This window comes from Leucoraja erinacea, chromosome 40 (genome assembly GCF_028641065.1).
Source record: "Leucoraja erinacea ecotype New England chromosome 40, Leri_hhj_1, whole genome shotgun sequence".
In the NCBI taxonomy this organism is placed as follows: Eukaryota; Metazoa; Chordata; class Chondrichthyes; order Rajiformes; family Rajidae; genus Leucoraja; species Leucoraja erinaceus.
The window spans coordinates 5,618,511-5,636,454 of NC_073416.1; the positions used below are offsets into that span (position 1 = coordinate 5,618,511).

General features: G+C 38.9%; 1 protein-coding gene across 10 annotated transcripts in view; it reads right to left on the reverse strand.

Moving 5' to 3' along the window:
* Window positions 1-2,023: 2,023 nt before the first annotated feature.
* The window catches only part of ikzf4 (IKAROS family zinc finger 4), a 90,574-nt gene continuing 74,653 nt past the window's right edge, over window positions 2,024-17,944 (reverse strand). For 9 of the 10 annotated variants that reach the window (XM_055664340.1, XM_055664342.1, XM_055664339.1 and 6 more), the window contains 3 exons: window positions 14,668-14,817; window positions 9,017-9,151; window positions 2,024-7,374 (listed from right to left, as the gene is read on the reverse strand). In XM_055664340.1, the coding sequence (XP_055520315.1) occupies window positions 6,650-7,374; window positions 9,017-9,151; window positions 14,668-14,817 (1,010 nt within the window). In that variant the 3' untranslated portion in view covers window positions 2,024-6,649. The remainder of the gene's footprint in view (window positions 7,375-9,016; window positions 9,152-14,667; window positions 14,818-17,944) is intronic. The other variant, XM_055664334.1, reaches the window with a different exon arrangement.

Below are 17,944 nucleotides of genomic sequence, written 5' to 3' on the forward strand. Positions count from 1 at the left end.
TTCCAAAAAGATTCTTTTTGCAGCAATTGGAAAACCTTGCTCCCCAGAGTATTGACTAATTTACAAAATGGCCAGCAAACTATGGTAGTTGTTAAATATGGGGGAAATGCCAGTTGCAGTAGCAACAATCACAAGGCAGTTATAAACTGGTTGTTGATCGATGGCTTTATTTACATCATTTATCAATTAAAAAAAACAATTCTTTCCTCTTTTCTCCCCATACCAAGATTTATTTTTGCCCTATTCCAACCTTAAAGTTCACTTTTTCCACCCATAGCCTGGTTGTTCTTGCCAGAAGAGGGTCAGAAACTGCATTCACGTTGAGGGTTTGATGTGTAGATGAATAGCAGAAGCACCACTTTTGTATCAGAACAGTATCATTCCCAACTCCTCGCATCCCTTGAGGCTACACACAGATAGAGAGCGGGCCGAGAAGAGTTAATGGAAAAATAAACTATAAAAAGTGTGCACCAAGCAATCTAATATAATCACTTACATCATTGATAATGGCCCGAGGTTTAAAAAACCCTCAACTACTACACAAGAGTAAGGGACTACAATACCTGAGGAATTTCAAACTATATTTTTGGTGCCTTGCTCGGCATAATATACAATGCTCTTTGGAAAGGTTAGGGATGAATAATGGTTTGGGATGGAATTGCTGTAACACATAATAAATAGTCATATGCATTACCTTCCAGCAGTCAGATACCAAAGTATCTTGGCACCTGCCACATTGTATAGTTTTTCCAAATTACCGTTGGATCTGAAAATATCTGCATTTCAAATTTCCTACATTTAAAGGATCAGATTAAATCAGACTTTGAAAACAAAAACACTATAACATGACATAAACTCTACATATAATACAAAGCTTTAACACAGAAGGTGGAACCTAAGGTAATGACCTTGCTGAGTTCGCACAGTAGAGATTAACAATACACTCTTCATTCTGTCATCTGAGCAGATATTATTGTCTTATAATTCACTCCCCAGTACCCATCACTCTACAATACATTAAAGGTCACAACACATCAAATGGCCTCTTCGAAGGCTGGAAAGGGGGGTGGGGGGGGTGGTGGAAGGTGGAATCTATAGTGCTAAAAAGAACATGGCCAGGAAAAGAACTAAGATCACTGACAAAAGTCAGTGCAAAAATGATTTGCAAACAAAATCTGCAATAGTTGAGTGACTCGAGCATCATTCCATCCACCTGAAACTAGTTTGGACTGCAAGGGTTGGCTTCACACCAGTTAATCTACAGCAAGCCCCTGGTAATTTTAAAGTATTATATTTTTCACTCGAAAGACAATGACCCAAATTATTAATACCTTAAAATAAAGCGACAAGTATGAAGCAACTGACTGCCAAGCTCACTTCCTAGTCTTGATTCTTACCCATGCCAGGACTTTCTCAGGCTGATCAGAGACATTTTAAGTACATTGCAAACTTCCAAGATTTCTGATGCACAAATTCAACTGGGATATACATGAAGTTGGACTCCTTAGTAGTGGGAATAGGCATAGGAAGAAGAAACAAAAACCAAGAATAATAACAATGCAATGTATTTCTGTGCATCTATGAAGGCTACAAATGCCCCAAACATACCTTGCAATCTGGATGACATAGCTTTTCACAACTTGAAAGCACATTCATCATTTTATTGGATTGCTGTTTTTCCAAGAGTATCAATACAAAATTCTCAACAGCAAAATAAACCTCATAGGCATACAGAAAAGTTAAATATAGTAGCTTGCCAAAATCAAAATGCCGCATCTACCAAAAAGAATCTTGATGTTAAACATACATATTTTAAATAAGGAAAGACAGAGATTGAAATCTCCTTGTGCAAAATTCAGTGTTTCATTCCATTGAAGGTCTTAACATTGGAGACCGAAGTGCTTCATCAAACCAACAGCCCAATTAATGCCCAAATCTTGTGTTAATAAGTAGTTTTTCTTTAACGATTCATTAAAAACAAACTTCATGACTAAGTTGGGGGGGGGGGGGGGGGGGGGGGGGGGGGGGGGAGCTTGGTTGTTTCTGATCATTTCCTTTACATTTCGCAAAGCTGGATAAAACTCATGGCTTTACATTCATGCTTTTGCAAATGAACTCAAAAAGCCCTTGCATATATTCACCACAGTCCAAATCCATGTATGTGCAGCAACATACAATTCACTCATGAACTCAATACATGCACTCGTCAAATAAGCTCACTATCCAGAGATCCTCCACGATCTTCAAATTATCTCCAAAATCAAAAGGCCAATTGAGATTTTTATCACCATTTTACGAGGGTAGTATTTTAAAAAAAAAGTCACAGCATGGAAACAGGCCCTTCTGCCCACTGAGCTCACGCTGACCATCAATCACCAATTCACAATAGTTCTATGTTGTCTCGCTTGCTCATCCACTCCCTACGTATTGGAGGACAATTTACAGAGGGCCAATTAACCAACAAATGTCTTTGAGATGTGGGAGGAAACTGGAGCACTCAGAGGAATCACAGGGAGAACGTGCAAATTGCATACAGTCAGGATTGAACCCGGGTCTCTGGCGTTGTGGGACAGCAGCTCCACCAGCTGCGCCACTGTGCCGCCCAGGATTTGAATGACAAGATTCCTTGATGTGTATTCAGATGTGCAAGACAGTACAAAATGCTTTAGAAAACAGGGAAAAAGCCTGCTGAAAGGTCACAGCAGTTACTTACAAGGTCAAAAACATGAGATCATTTTCACTGAAGATGAAGTTTTGCTGAAAAGAGCAGATTATCTTCACTGAAGCCAAGATTTATCACAGTGTCGAAGCAATGGTTTTGAGAAACACTTTGTTCATAATGGTTTGCGCAACTCTGAATACTTTCAATATAGAAACAAAAATGATGCTGCAAGGCACTGTCTCGCAATCAGAAATCTTTTTTGTGGGAAACACATATTCAACCAGGTCCCTTTAATTAAAGAATAATAGAATTGCATCTGCTTATCTCTGGTGGAGACAGTCATATCAGTGTGACTAGGTGGGGTTAACTAGATCAATGATTTATGATCCATAGTCCCACGTAGGGTTGAAAAATACACTAAGATTACAAATACAAAACATATTACAATGCTCTATAATTAAAGGCACAAAGGATATTTGTTTCAGGTTAAGATCATTTTGAAAGTGCTTCAAGATTACAATGAGATAAATTAAAAATAGTCACACTTGAAAAATGGGTTTCTTTCACATTGTAGATGGCAGCTACAGGGAGCCACTTTACTGGATAACTGACATTGGGTGAAGGCTGCCGATTCTTAGGGGCAAAATGCAAATCTAGCCCAAATGTACATCACCTGATTCGGACACTTACTGGACTGCTGGTTTGGTGCAGGATTTCCACCTTTACGCCACATTATACAGGTGCAATCATTTTGGAAAGGATGCTCAAGTCAGCCTTGACAATGCGCCCAGATTCCAAACATCCAAATATGTTGATTCTGAGGGTAGACGTGCCCCTTTTGTAAATGCTTGACCATTCTTGCCTTTTGCAGTAGGATTGCAAGTTTAGCGCAACACTTAATTTGCAAAACAATAGTACCATTAAGCGACAAGAGCAAGCACACAAAAAAGGCGCATCAAAGGCCTGTGGGGAAGATGAATTTACAGTCTTAAGCACAAACATCTCCTACATTGAACCATCATCCACCAGCACTGGCTGGGATTTCCTGCAGTTCAAAGCAACCTGCTGTCTTCATTTCCACAAGCAGCAACTTGTTCTGATTTTTTTAATCGTATTAACAATTTAAAGCTTGCTACCTTTGCGTCTAACTGAACTGATACAGAACAATAAATTTAATTTCCCTGGTTTCTGTCCCAACAGCTTAGAGGGCGGCAGCAGTAGAGGGACTCAAGCTCTCCCTTGCTAATTTGCAGTCAGACCCATTCCTTCAGAGACCAGAAACCCAAGACTGTATCAGAGCTCAGGGGTACATATTTCTACTAATGCAGCAGGGCTCCTTAAAGTAGATTTTAAATAAATGTAATTTGCACAGATTTAAGTATTAAATCTTAATTAAAAAAAGGTGTGTTTGACATAACTGGAACGAGAAGAAAATGAACTGTGACTTTGGCTCTGCAGAAGAAATAGGAAGCTAACAAGCTGCCCGAACAGTGTGCAACATATGTGTGCATTAGAAACTAATGTGCAAAGATAATTTAAATAAAATCAGAAAATAATTCTAGAAGTGTCAGTTCAAAAGAGATTAAATAACTGAAAATCTTAAAAAAAAAAACAACTTAGGGTTGGACAAAAAAAATCTACAATCCATGAAGCCCCTCTCCTCCTCAAAAAAATATAATCTAGACTTTGCACTGATGTCTTGCAAACTGAAGATGTCACTGGGTTTCCTACTTTACAAAAATCTATTAACTCCATAAAACCCATCCTGAATAAACTCTTGCATTCCATAATGGCTGTGCCCCTTCATCCAACATCCTTTACTAAAGACAAGCAGAATAGTCTCCTCCCAGTTCTCTTCATATTTTACCCTCCCCTCAAAGCCCAGCACCAAATATTATTTCCTGCATCTCACCACAGTGGAGCAGCTGAAAATATCCAACTCTCATCATAGATCATATCCAGTCAGTAGAATGAGAATTAGTTATTATTCACCATTAACGTGGCCAATATGCACGAGCCTGGGACATGAACCTACAACCACAGGAGTGTGAAGTTTTTATGCTACAGAATTTTTAAATTATAAATATGAATGCAGACACTATTTAAAAGTCAACATCTGGAAAAGTCCTTTTAATAGATAAGAACACATTAATTGCTTAAAATATATTAACCTTCTGCCTGTAAACCTCATTTGGTCCAAAGTAAAAGTATTTATTATATGATTAAAGTTTTAAAAACTGCATATTCCTAGATAAACACCCAGACTTCATCACAGCTTCTTGGACAAATGCTGCTCCAGTGTTGGTGAGCATGAACACAGATGGCTACCTCTTCCCACAGAGTAAGAAGCACTGCAGTGTTTCAGCCAAAAAAAACTAAAGAAACTCAACATGCATGTGATAGTTAATGGATTGGAATCCTGACTTTGGAGAAGGTTTGAACTTCAGAAAGTATACACAGAAACTGTACTGTCGGGCCAAAAGTCAACATTTTATGCAGACGGGGCACTGTTTTCAAGCACAGAAAGTACTGAACAACAGACACCATCATGCACCAGTAAGACTGAGCATTTCAATTTGTGTACACTTTCTAAGTGGTTGGTGACACTGTGACATCTTCAAACAGCTTGGTGAGGGGAAGGGGAATAAGAAAGTCACCATTAGCCACCAATTCAAAGCCTCTCATCAGCCAATGTTGCGTCATGGTAGTTATTAGATCCAACAGCTAGAACGAGGTAGTTTGGATTGCTTATGACACTAATTTCATAAATTGTCTGAGTTCACCATAATAGTTCCTCAAATCCCATTTTCACACCCACTGACGACTCTGGCTTAATTACACTACATAGTGCCAGGGTAGTCAGTGGCTCAGCATACAGGCTGGTCATTTGACACAGAACTAGATGGTGCATTGGTTCAACCCAGAATTTGCCAAACTCAACCAGACTTTCAGTAGGCAAGTACATGTGAACCATTGACAGGATATGAATTTGTAACCACAGTGACAAAGGAGGCACATTCACTACTACATTATTGGGCATCATCAAACTGAAGCAGTTAAAATCTTCTGTTATTTTAAATTTCTTCTGTTATTCTTGCCAATAAATTACCACTGAGCCTGTGCTCACCCCTCCCTCCCCAAAAATGCTTTCACAGAATCTGGCTGGACACCCTAATTGTGCAACTGATAGCCAAGTCACAATGGTCTGGGATTAATCCACAGTTTTTCCAACTAGTTTTAAGAAAACAATTACAGGCATCATCTATTTCACCATAAAAAAATGTCAAAATGCCAAGATGTTTAGATAGTTCAACTAACCTCATTAATGATTAAAAAAGATGGGCATTTATAAAACATCAAACTTCAAAGACAAATTCCACAAAGGCATAAACATAGGTAGTTTTCTTTGATGCATGTCATTTGGATAAATTACTGCTACTTATCTAGGTTAAGAATTCATACGACACTAAAAGGGTCAGTAGTTTCCACTGGATGATTCTCTTCTAAAGTTACACAAGGTCTTTAGTATTAAAGAACAGTTGAACACTTAATTATCTAGAAGGATAAAATAGAGTTGAAGTCCATTAATTAGGGAGCTTTGATAGGAATTAAAGCCTCATTTTGAATTCATCCCTATTACATTAAATCCACCTATACTGCCTTATATACATTACAGATAAATCAGTGCTTGGAAAAAAAAGGTACCATAAGTCATTAACTGTAAAATTGGGCCCCCAGAAATATGGATTTTTCCTCCTCTGAAATTCAACTAAATAGAATTTAATGAAGCATATTTTTGTTAAAGATGCAACAAAAAAAATCCAGATGGAGTACACTTAGTTTTATTTGGAGCCGAATTTAACCCTCGTTTATTCTGTAGATTAATCCCTGAAAACAATGATCTTGTCCAACCCTGGTAAGAACACCTCCTTCTTTAGATGAAGTCAGTGCAAGGGGAGTAGAAAAGTGTAGTCCATGTGGCCCTCTCTAACTCACTTTATGCTCTCCTCGAACTATGTGCGAGGAGAATTCGTACCGATCTTGGCTGTGGTGGCCACAGATGTTGCACTCAAAAGGGTCTCTGAATCCATGGCAACCCATGTGTATGGTAAACATTACATGGTCAAGAAAGAGAACCCGGCAGTGGTTACAATTATAAGCCTTAACTTGTTCTCCATCTTCATTTAAGACTCTAAGGACCTCTTTGGCTGAGCTTTGAGCTGCTTTGGCAGATGATGGAGGCTCCTGTGCCTTTGGGTCCTCTTTGGAATAGGCCGGGCTTTGCCTTGTGACATAGTTACTAGGAAAAGCATGGGCATTCCTGTCTTCATGGCTGCTTTCTGTATCTGTGGAATCATGACAACCATTGCTTGGAGACACCCCAAGCTCAACCAGTTGATTTTTTGCTCTAGAATTCATAATTTCTGGCACGTCTTCATGACCTTCTGCTGCCTCTCGCCCTCCCTGTGCCTCAGCTCGGCTGTGGATCGGATGTACATGGGAGTAGACAGCACTGATCACAGGCGTGATCTCCGGCAAACAACTGGTTATGGGCAGCCTCGGAGGCCTCATTGCTTCTGTTCCTAGATAGGACAGTGCACTGCCCAAATTCTGGTCCATGGGGTGAGGAGCCATCATCTCTACATCCTTCTCAAAACTGGAGTTCATCTCAAAGTGAACATCGGATAGGTTGAGGCGTATGTGTTTATCACCTGAAAAGAAAGGATTAGGGTTTAAAATCAGAAAGCTCAGAAAAATAAATCAGCCAGGCAATCAAAGGGTAAACTTAATTTACAATTTCACCCTCCCACCCGCCAATTCTGTTGGATTCATTTGGTTTTAAATAAAATGCTACAGTTCAGGCAGCACAGTGGTACAGCAGGTAGGCTGCAGCTCCAGCAATCCAGGTTCAATTCTGACAATAGGCTTTAAAAAAATAAATAATAATAATTGAGTTTGTACATGACTGGGTTTCCTCTCATCCCAAAGATACTCTGATGGGTTCTTTAGCCACAGTAGATGATCCCTTAGTATAGATAAGTGGCAATAAGGTTCTTGGGGTGGAGAGGGGTGATAGCGGTATAAAGGGGAGGGTAGTGTCTTGTGTTCTGTGTCTTGTGTCTACTGTTTGTGGGTAAGTGTGTCTGTTTAGTGTTCAGCCATGAGCGAATGGCGGTGCGGGCTCGATGGACCTGGTGGTCTGCTCTCGCACCTACTTTCTATGTTTCTATGTAATAGGACAAAAATGCAGGCTAATGAAAATGAATTGGAGGGTACAGAGGACTGGGACTAATGAGCAGCTCTGCTGGAAGCAGACAGTGTTAATTTAGCACTTCATTGTGACCTACAGCATCTGTAGTTCTTTGCTTTTCAATAACTGAAACTACCCATTTCCAAATTAAATTAAATTAATCAATGCAATAGTTGAAATAATTTCAACAATGTCCCAATATTCATTCAGAAATATAAAGTGCCTTCAAGACCAAATGGTCTTGCCATTAAATTGATGATGTCTAAATTCAGGACCAAGAATGACTAAATTCTTGTCTGAAGAAGGGTCTCGACCCGAAACGTCACCCATTCCTCCTCTCCGGAGATGCTGCCTGTCCCACCGAGTTACTCCAGCATTTTGTGTCTACCTATGACTAAATTATTGTTGGACTTTTGTGTTACCAATGCAATGAAGATAACTGCAAAAGCAAAGTACATTGAAATCATGATTTTACAAAGGAGAATCTGTACAGTAATCAGGGGAATATGGATGAGCCAAGCTAAGGTTAGATAACGGTCAGGAATTTGAAATAGCTCTGGAACAAAAAAAACAACCAAAACTTATAAATACAATCTAAAAGCAGCCAGAAAGATTTCACATTTCTACCTGGCAGTGACAGAAAACTTTGAAACAAATAGAATTCTCCAGATGTAGTCACTAAAGGCCCTACTCTAAATCCAAACAGAAGGTATTTGAACAGTGGATGATTAATATAACTGTTTCATTTGGGTCTGGGGTATTAATGAGCTTTTGTAATATTGTTGAGAATTGCATTGCATATTTAATATTTAATTTAATACAATCTAAATTTGTGCTTTTGGAAACCTTCAAACCAAGACTATGTTCCTCCAAATGAGTGGATTAAGCAGAATGCCCAGAATGGCGTTGTTTAGTTTGTACAAATTAGTACAGGTCACTTCTGTCGAGTTTAGTCCCTCAAAATCAAGTTTCAAGTACAGAAAAACATTTATGTTACTACTGAGCAAACATCTTTAAGCTTTAAAAATGTGGAAAGAGTTGTGTAAACCCTAACCATCCACTGTCCTTCTAGCGAAATGAAAAAAATATAAATGAGTTCTTACCAACAAATTTCTGTGGAGTAGATCTTTTTCTTTTTGCAATGCTGTTAGCAAGCCTATCTATAAAAGAAGGTCTGTCAGGGACGGGCTGAAGAATATGGTCTGGCATCACGTCGATGTCACGGCACTCCTCCCCTGCTGATAAGAGAAAGCACCCTAAAATCTGGTGATCAACTGATGCACATTGTACAGGCGGCATTGGGAAAAACAGTGGAACTTGCTTTGCCCCAGCTTTAGCGATCATTTTATATTGCATAACCGTTTAAGTTCCTGTTAAGGAATTTGACTTTAGCAACAATCAGAGCTCCATTACATTTTAGAGGCATTTTGCGCATTTGCGCCATAATTAAGACGGCCAATGAACTGTCGGCCAGTCCATTGTTTTGCCAGCTCCTAATTTTAATGGTCCAAGGGTGTCATACAAGCAAAATTCATTTTAGCTTTCTTTAGAGAACAGTGCAGCATAAGAGATATGCAATGTGAAGCTATAGTGAGGGCACTCAGCACATTCACTCCAAATGGCATGCATTTTCAATGCAGTTACAAATTATTGACTTATTTCATTTGTGCAGCGCCAGGTCTTAACTAGGTCCTTTGTGAAAATGAGTTTGAACCACTTCAATGTGGTTTCAGGTAGCTATGGACCTACAACACAAAACATTCCCATTTGTAACCTTTTAACACGTAAACTGCCAAGGAAAAAAAGAGATTGCTTGGGTGTGCTTGCTGCCAATACTGCGTGGAAAATGGAAAGTGTTCCAGTGCCCAGCTTAAATATATTTTACCTTGATGAGAACTATATATATTTGCAACTTTCCAATATCAAAGTTATGCAATCTGAGCTAATTCTGTTTAAAAACAAATGTTACAGTCTCCATTAAGGACATTAAATTTGATAAAGGTTCTGTAAACAAAGGTAGACCATTAAAAGACTGGAATGCTCAATCCTTATTTGTAACATCCCAAATAATGTTTCACCAATAACTTGGTGCCTTTCCAGTTTCTTTAAAAAGCTACAAATAAGGCAAGAGCTGCAAATTTGTATTGGTCATTATAATTTCAAATTTATGGCACAGCTTATTTCATTAGCACTATATAGGATGGCTCTCTTAAATGTCTGGGCCACACTAAACTGAATCAACTCCTAGGCTTAATTTCCGGTTTGGATTAACAGCCGGGGCTGTCACAGTTGAAGAGAGAAGGGGAGGAAGGGAAGAGAAAGAAGAATCGAGGGTTCCAGCTCCTAACTACAACTCCTGCCTTAACTCGCACAAAGAAACAGCAACTGCCAAAGCATTGGATGGTAGCGAGCATTCAGATCCCCTTTAAATCTTTTCATTATCACCGTCAATGTATACTTGCTAACTTAATATTGCTCAATGCGTGAAGGAAACAAGTAACGTATTCAATAAAAGCAATGGAAAATGTGATCCAAAGGGTTCAACGTGGTTATAACATAAACCATATCTTCAAGACAAACGATGGACCAACTCAATGTTGACACTTTCTTTGTAGTTCCAATGTTCAGATGTGCTATTGGATATAATTGGTGGGTTAAGTTTGTTTTGATTTCCCCTCCAACCAATCCTGCTGAAGTTACAGACTCGTGCCTGCACACACCAGGTATCCTTTGCAGGTTCTGGAGAACTTGGTCTCTCAAAGTAACTAATTCATTTGTATGATGACAAGGGCAGCCCTCAGCTACCTCAGCCAATTGGGTCTGTTTAGTTCAGTTTAGAGATACAGCGTGGAAACTGGCCCTTCGGTCCACCGAGTCCGTGCTGCCCAGCGATCACCCATACACTAGTCTCAATACTAGGTACAATATACAAAAGCCAATTGACCTTTCAAATCTTCGGAATGTGGGAGGAAACTGGGGAACCCAGAGAAAATTCACACGACCACAGGGAGAACGTACAAGTTAGCACCTGTAGTCAGAATTGAACTCTGGTTTCTGGCGTTGTGAGGCAGCAGTTCTACCGCTGCGCCACCGTGCAGCCAGTTCTTCAGGGATAACCCTAGACTGAATGTGAATTGAGTTCATGATTGGCTTTGCCATAAGTTTCACGATTGAGCACAGAACAGCAATCAAAAGCTGGAACCATGACTGATATTTCCTGTCTCTAAACATGTTTCTTTTCAGAAATCAACTGCTCTGGACAGCATTTTGCAGCAAGCAGCTTGAAGATTTAAACAATGCTATCAGGTGCATATATTACATTATATTACAGCATCAGCTGGAGCCACACACAGATATTTCCAACGTTTTTTTTGCGGCTTTAAATGTCCATAAAACAAATGTTAAAAACAATGTAGTGCAGGGATGAGAAGTGTTGTTGATGTTCCACTGCAAAATGTGCCAGTCAGTGGGAATATGTGCCTAATCACTTAAACACCTGTATGAAGAAAAGTCCTTTAAAAGGGCTATGATTTTAAAAGTGGGCAGACAGTAAACAAATAACTCGATTCCAGAGAATCAGTGACAACTGTGAACTACTCAATTTCCAAGGAGTACAGAGAAACCAATTTATGAATATACAACAATTTCGAAACTTAATTTCTGTGGATAAAACTGTAAATTATCAATATTCTGATATCTTCATTAGTCAGTGGTTAAAAACTGCAGAAAACTTTCAGTTAAAACCATCATAGTGACAGCCACAGGAATCTTAGTAAAACTCAACTGCTCACTAATATTCTGTTTAGCAGATTCCTAAACACCAGTGCAAATATTCAAAATATTAGTAACAGTTTACAACTATGTTTGTTAATGCTGAGATATTACATCCATAGCACAGGTTTACTGCAAATGGCAATTACATTTTTGGTGTAATCTAAATTTATTGGATATTCACTAAAATGTCACACTGGAATTTGAATGTATAGTCTCCATCTTACTTGTCAAATTTATTATTACTATGCTACCACTCCTCCAGATCATACTGTAGACAATAATTTATTAGCTTACATGTGTTTTCACCAAACAGAACAACTTTTTACAATTCATCAAATCAATTACTTATACAGTGTCATATGGTCATCTGTTCCCTCTACTCTTCCTTACAGTGGCCATATCCTATTCCCTGGTTAAGGTGGTGAATGGGCAACTAAATGTCCTCACAAGACTTCAATGTGGAAATTGTTAAGGCAACAGTAATTTTTCTGTTCCCGTGTCCCCTCCAGTCAGAGACTCCTTCAACATTGCTGAAATGTGGGAGTCACAGGCAAAGAAAAATGGCCGACATTGTACAGTCTCCTTGATTCTTCACATGATAGCAACCCTCACAAGCCATAGGGGCTTGCCCATTCTGGATTTGTCCTAGAAATCACATTCTCTTTGATTAGGGCATCATTGAGAACATGGCCCTTGTGACGTCCTGCTCCTGCACTCTTTAAAAGGTCCAGGACCTCGGTAAAAAAGAAATCAGCTTTTTTTGATCTACAAAAATTTAGAAATGATTCCATTAACATATCCCCAACCACCTAACAAAATACAACGGGTAAGAGGGGATGGCGATGTACGAAGAATGAGGACGACTTTACCAGGTCACAACTTCTTCAACATTCAAGCAGCCCTCACACAATGAAGGAATCACATCAGCACAGCACTTGCAAAGAAAGGCCCTCACTGCAAAGCTATACACTCTACTGCCAAAACACACAAGAAAAACCTGAAGGCTGCCCAAATTTCACTGTGTAATGTCTGGTAAATGTGCAAGAGTGCAATATGCCAAGAAAAACTGATGAAGAAAAGCCCAACATGGTTTACAACAAAGCAGTTTTAAAGCAATCAGTTTGAAAAATGTTTCAATTGCAGTCCATGAGCTTATAATTGTTTTTCTTGAGAAACACAATGGACTGCATCTCAAATATTTTGACAGACTTAAGCAAGGAACATTCCTGTAAACCCACTTTTGTTTTAAATAAATGGATGACCTGAATAACCCAATATTTATTTGCCATCTCCAGGAGAATCGAGTCAATTAAACAGTTTGAGACATATAGACAGGATTTCCTCCTTTGAAGGACATGAATGAAGCAGATGAGTCTTCACAAGAATCCTGCTGGTGCTAATCAATAAATTATCAGCAACTGAAAGATATCAATTACTTTCTGGGCTGTCTGGATTAACCAGTTGATTAAATAAGAATATACTACAGGTTTGCTTTACACAGAGGCAGTTGCTAGGTACTCCATAAAGAAGCTAAGAGGGTGAGAAAAACGAAAGGATTCTGTATACAGTTACGGGTAATTGAGCAATACCCAAGAGATGATTGATTGAAGGATTAATGCATTCACAGGGATCAACCTCAAAACCAGAAGGGTTCTGTCACTTAATGCAAGCAAGCAGGATTTTTGAGGAACTGATTGTTTAGCAGGATCCAGAAAGTAGTGCAAAGGTCGTTTGACCAATTGGCCACAGGTTATAGGTGTGAAAATCCAATATTTAGGGCTAAAAAAAACATACTGAAAGTCAACGAATTTCAGAGACACTTTGTTTCGGATAGCGCCTTGATCAGAAGTGGGTATGCCAATAATTTAAATGTATAACCCATGAAAAAAAACTGGTGCAGAATGCAAATGAAGACAGCTATACTGGATAACTTCGCTTTAAGCTGATGTCCAATACTGACTGCGATCAGTTATGATCTACGGTGGGTATGTGAGCTCAAAGTTGTAGAACTCATTAGAGTCTCATTAAAATCAACGGTGGGATAGATTATGCTGTCTTAATGCCACTGTAATTCTTAAAGTCATTCAGGACTGTGACAGAATGGCTCTCTAAGGCTCAGGTCAGTAAGTGAATTGCTCAACAGGTTCCCCAAGGGGAGGACCTCTTTACAGATTTCATTAGAATCTGAAGCCTGAACACAGTAGAATAATAAGTGTTTTGAAAGCCAGACATGTTCCTATTTTCACCAAAACTGATAACAAAAAAGTTAATAAAAATAGCGAGTTGTGCACTAAACATGCATTACTGTATGTAATGAAATATACTTGGGGATCAAGCACAGCTCCTGGGACCATGCCAGGAATTTAGGTTCCCTACTTAATGCAGATTTATATATTTACACTGCCTTTTCAGTATAACCTCAAATTAAATTATACTGAGATAGTCTGTCCATATTGTAACAACCTTGTATTAACATATTAGAGTTATTGAATCTAAAATGATGTCATGGCTCAGCGACCTGCTTATTTATCAGACACCAACCACAATTCACTCCTTTGGTGATGTACTCTACCCTTCATGTAGCATAATGATTGGATATGGTTTTGTCACTGCACTATCAGGGAGACATTGGGTTTTTATACAGTTTGTACAGTAAGGGGTTAAAGTTTGTCACCCAAGAGGTGTTCTTAATAATGCCATTAAACACCGACACATTTGCAACTCCATTGTATCAAACCAAATTGAGACAGAACAAGCTCCTGTGATTTGCGAATTAATCCCGAGTGATAAAATGCACATTTTCAAACATTAATACACTGCAATGTATCTAAAGAAGTAGCTCTTGTTGACAAGGTATCTAAGCTAAAAGCAAAATTATGCTGTTGGTTCAGCAACGGTTAGTAAATGGCTCACTATCCCTCTATTACCGACATTACTATGTACAGTCCTTTGTGACACTGTGATATTGCTGGTTACAGACCTTGCTGAGAAGATGGCTGTGGGGGCTCAGCATTCAGACTCTGCAGGTAGTTGTGGCAACGTTCCTTGTGCTCTTCCAGTGAACTCTGCTGCTTGTAACTCCGCCCACAGTAGTTACATTTATAAGGTTTGCCGACAGTGGGAGAAGAGACTAGAAAGAGAGAAAATGATCAGATGAGCATTAATCACGCAAGGTCAGATTTCATTAAGATGCCACCTTGAATTGGACATTACGTATGAAATTAAAACAGAAAATGCTGGACATTCCAGGCTGAAAGCCTTCATTACCATGCACATACTTTCCCCCCGTAATAAGCATGTTCTAAAAAAAAAGCAGCATCTCTGTAGATTAACACAAGCTCTAATCAACGAGAACATTTATTAATCAATCCAAAATATGCAAGTCTCTGGTCAAGAGGGGTGACAATAAAATTCATAAGTTTGTCATAGGAGTAGAATTAGGCTGTTCGACCCATCGAGAATGAGAAATAAATGAGAATAGACAGCCACAGAATAAAAGGAAATAGAATTGTGAGGCAAATGATGATTCAACATGTCAAGGGACTGATGATCAGCAAAAGAGAGATAGAATATATGTTACCAGGGTAGGATATCAGAGGTTTTTTTTACAAGAGTTTAAGGAAGGAATGTCCTTGGTGTAATCTGAGAGTGTCATTAGGGCCTCTACAGAGCTTATGGTAAGGGGAGAAAGCCAAGCTCAGAAGTTTTACATTGTGACTGTGAAAAAGACTAAAGATGAATTTGGGAAGTGACATCCTATTCTCTTGAAAACACAGTCAGTTATACCACAGGCAGTCATTGAAATTGACAAGCAACTGCATCTACTGACACTGGTGCAACTTTACTCTATTAAACAATGTATCATAAATACTTTAGTATTTTTAGCTTGCAGTAACAAAAATAAACTTAAAGCTATTAAAAAGACCTTTATTTCTGAAAATTCTGCAAAGTAAAATAAATTGGTTATCGTGAGTCTGAAACTCTAGCATTCAACCCCAAATTACACTTGTTTTTAATCATGCGCTTTTCTATAACACACGGATTCCTAGGAACGTGGCTAACACATTATAACTACCTGTATGCTAAAATGTGATACATCTTCAAAAGAACACAAAAGAACAAAAATCCAATATAATTCAATGCTCTCACTGTAATAGGACACTAATGTGAATTAATACAATGACTGGAAATGGATTTTGTTGTTCAGATTCAATCACATTTTTGTAACTTCCATAATAGTTATTTGTCAATTGAGAATCAGGGAGTTACATATTTAAGGAAAGCTGCAGAATAAAAGACAACGATATTAGAGAGAAACAGAAGGTAGACAAAAATGCTGGAGAAACACAGCGGGTGAGGCAGCATCTATGGAGCAAAGGAATAGGTGATGTTTCGGGTCGAGACCCTTCTTCAGACCCGAAATATTTTGTCTACCTTCGATTTTTCCAGCATCTGCAGTTCTTTCTCAGAGAGAAGCAGTGTAATAGTGCTGTAAAAATTCATTTTTTGAACAAATGTTATTGTCAGGCATATCTGAGCTCATTTGCTCGGGTGCATCCCAAATTCTCGTGGTTAGATTTCAATCTTATAGAACATAAGTGATAGGAGTTGAATTAGGCCATTTGGCCCATCAAGTCTACTCCATCATGGCTGATCTATCTTTCCCTCCGAGCCCCATTCTCCTGCTTTCTCCCCATAACCTCAGACACCCGTGCAAAGAGTGCCATGTACACGGATTGATATTTCTGTCGTGCAGTATCAGTTCCTGATGCTTAGATATTCTGATAATATTTCAGGTCCGTTTCTGCAGAATTAGATCCAGATTTAAACGACCACATAGACATTCATCCTTAAGATTTAACCTCAACCAACTTTTTCTTTTGAACACTTTGAGGGTGGGATTACTTTGGAGGTACATTAATGTGCATAGTCGTTCATCTCTAATTTAATAGACACTTTATCTCTAATTTTGTCATCTTGTGCATCTATGATTTTACAGAAACTACTCAAAGGTTCCAATTCAATAAGTAATACTAATGTATCAAGTGCCACCATTTTAGGGAAATGCTTTTTATCAATTTTTAAGCAATTAAAGCAAAGACAAAGCTGAATAATATCTGAATTTTTTAGGTAATTCACAAATACACACCATCTTGTCCGTTTTGAAAATCATGTTCACAACATAAACATTCTGTTCTCAATTTAAAGTTTATTCTTCATTTTCCTTGTTAGGCTTCAATTTGTATTTGTACTCCAAATCAATTAAGCTAATTTGAACAGGAGAAAAAATACCCCACTAGTTTTACTTAGTTTAGTTTTAGTTTAGAGATGCAGCTTGGAAACAGGCCCATCAGCCCAGTGAGTCCGCACTGACTCCCACACACTAACACTAGCGTACACATACTAGGGACAATTGTACACATGCACCAAGCCAATTAACCTACAAACCTGTACATCTTTGGAGTGTGGGGGAAAACCGAAGATCTCGGAGAGAACCCATGCGGTCACGGGGAGAACATGCAAACTCTATAGAGACAGCACCCGTAGTCGGGATGGAACCCGGCTCCCCGGCACTACAAGCGCTGTAAGGCAGCAACTCTACCACTCAACCACCCTTGTGCAATTTGTGAAATAGAGCAAATATTCTACTTGTGCAATAAAGGAAATATACAGTAAATTCAGCTAATAATAATAATAATAATATTATATTTTATTGTCATTGCACATAAGCGCAATGAGATTTGGTATGCAGCTTCCAACCGATGTCATAAGGTGAATTTAGTGCAGTTAGAAACACAACCTTCCCACCACCAATGTGTTCAACATGTTCAGGAAATATTCTCAGGGTTCCCATCCGTCACTTATCAAGAAATTTAAATCCTTTTTCCCCTTATCTCATAAGGCCACATCTCTCTACCTTTGTCTTTCCAGAACGGTTCCAAGAAAGGTCACCTTCTCCCATCTCTTCCATCCACGTGTAACAATGTATTCTTGTCTAATCTTTGCTGACCTAAGAAACCACCCATTCCTACACTTTTGTCAATTATGTGCCACCAATGGTCCCAATCACCCCCCTGGCACTGCCATCTCAGAGCCTCCACATCCCAGGAACAAACGTCCATTTCCCCCTCTGCCCCAAACAAGCATCTACATCCAACAGCCCTTTACCTTCATCACAATGGTTAGTCCTAGAACTGCCATATCTCAACTCATCTTTGGCACTTTGAACAAACCCAGTCTCCCCTATTCCATATCTT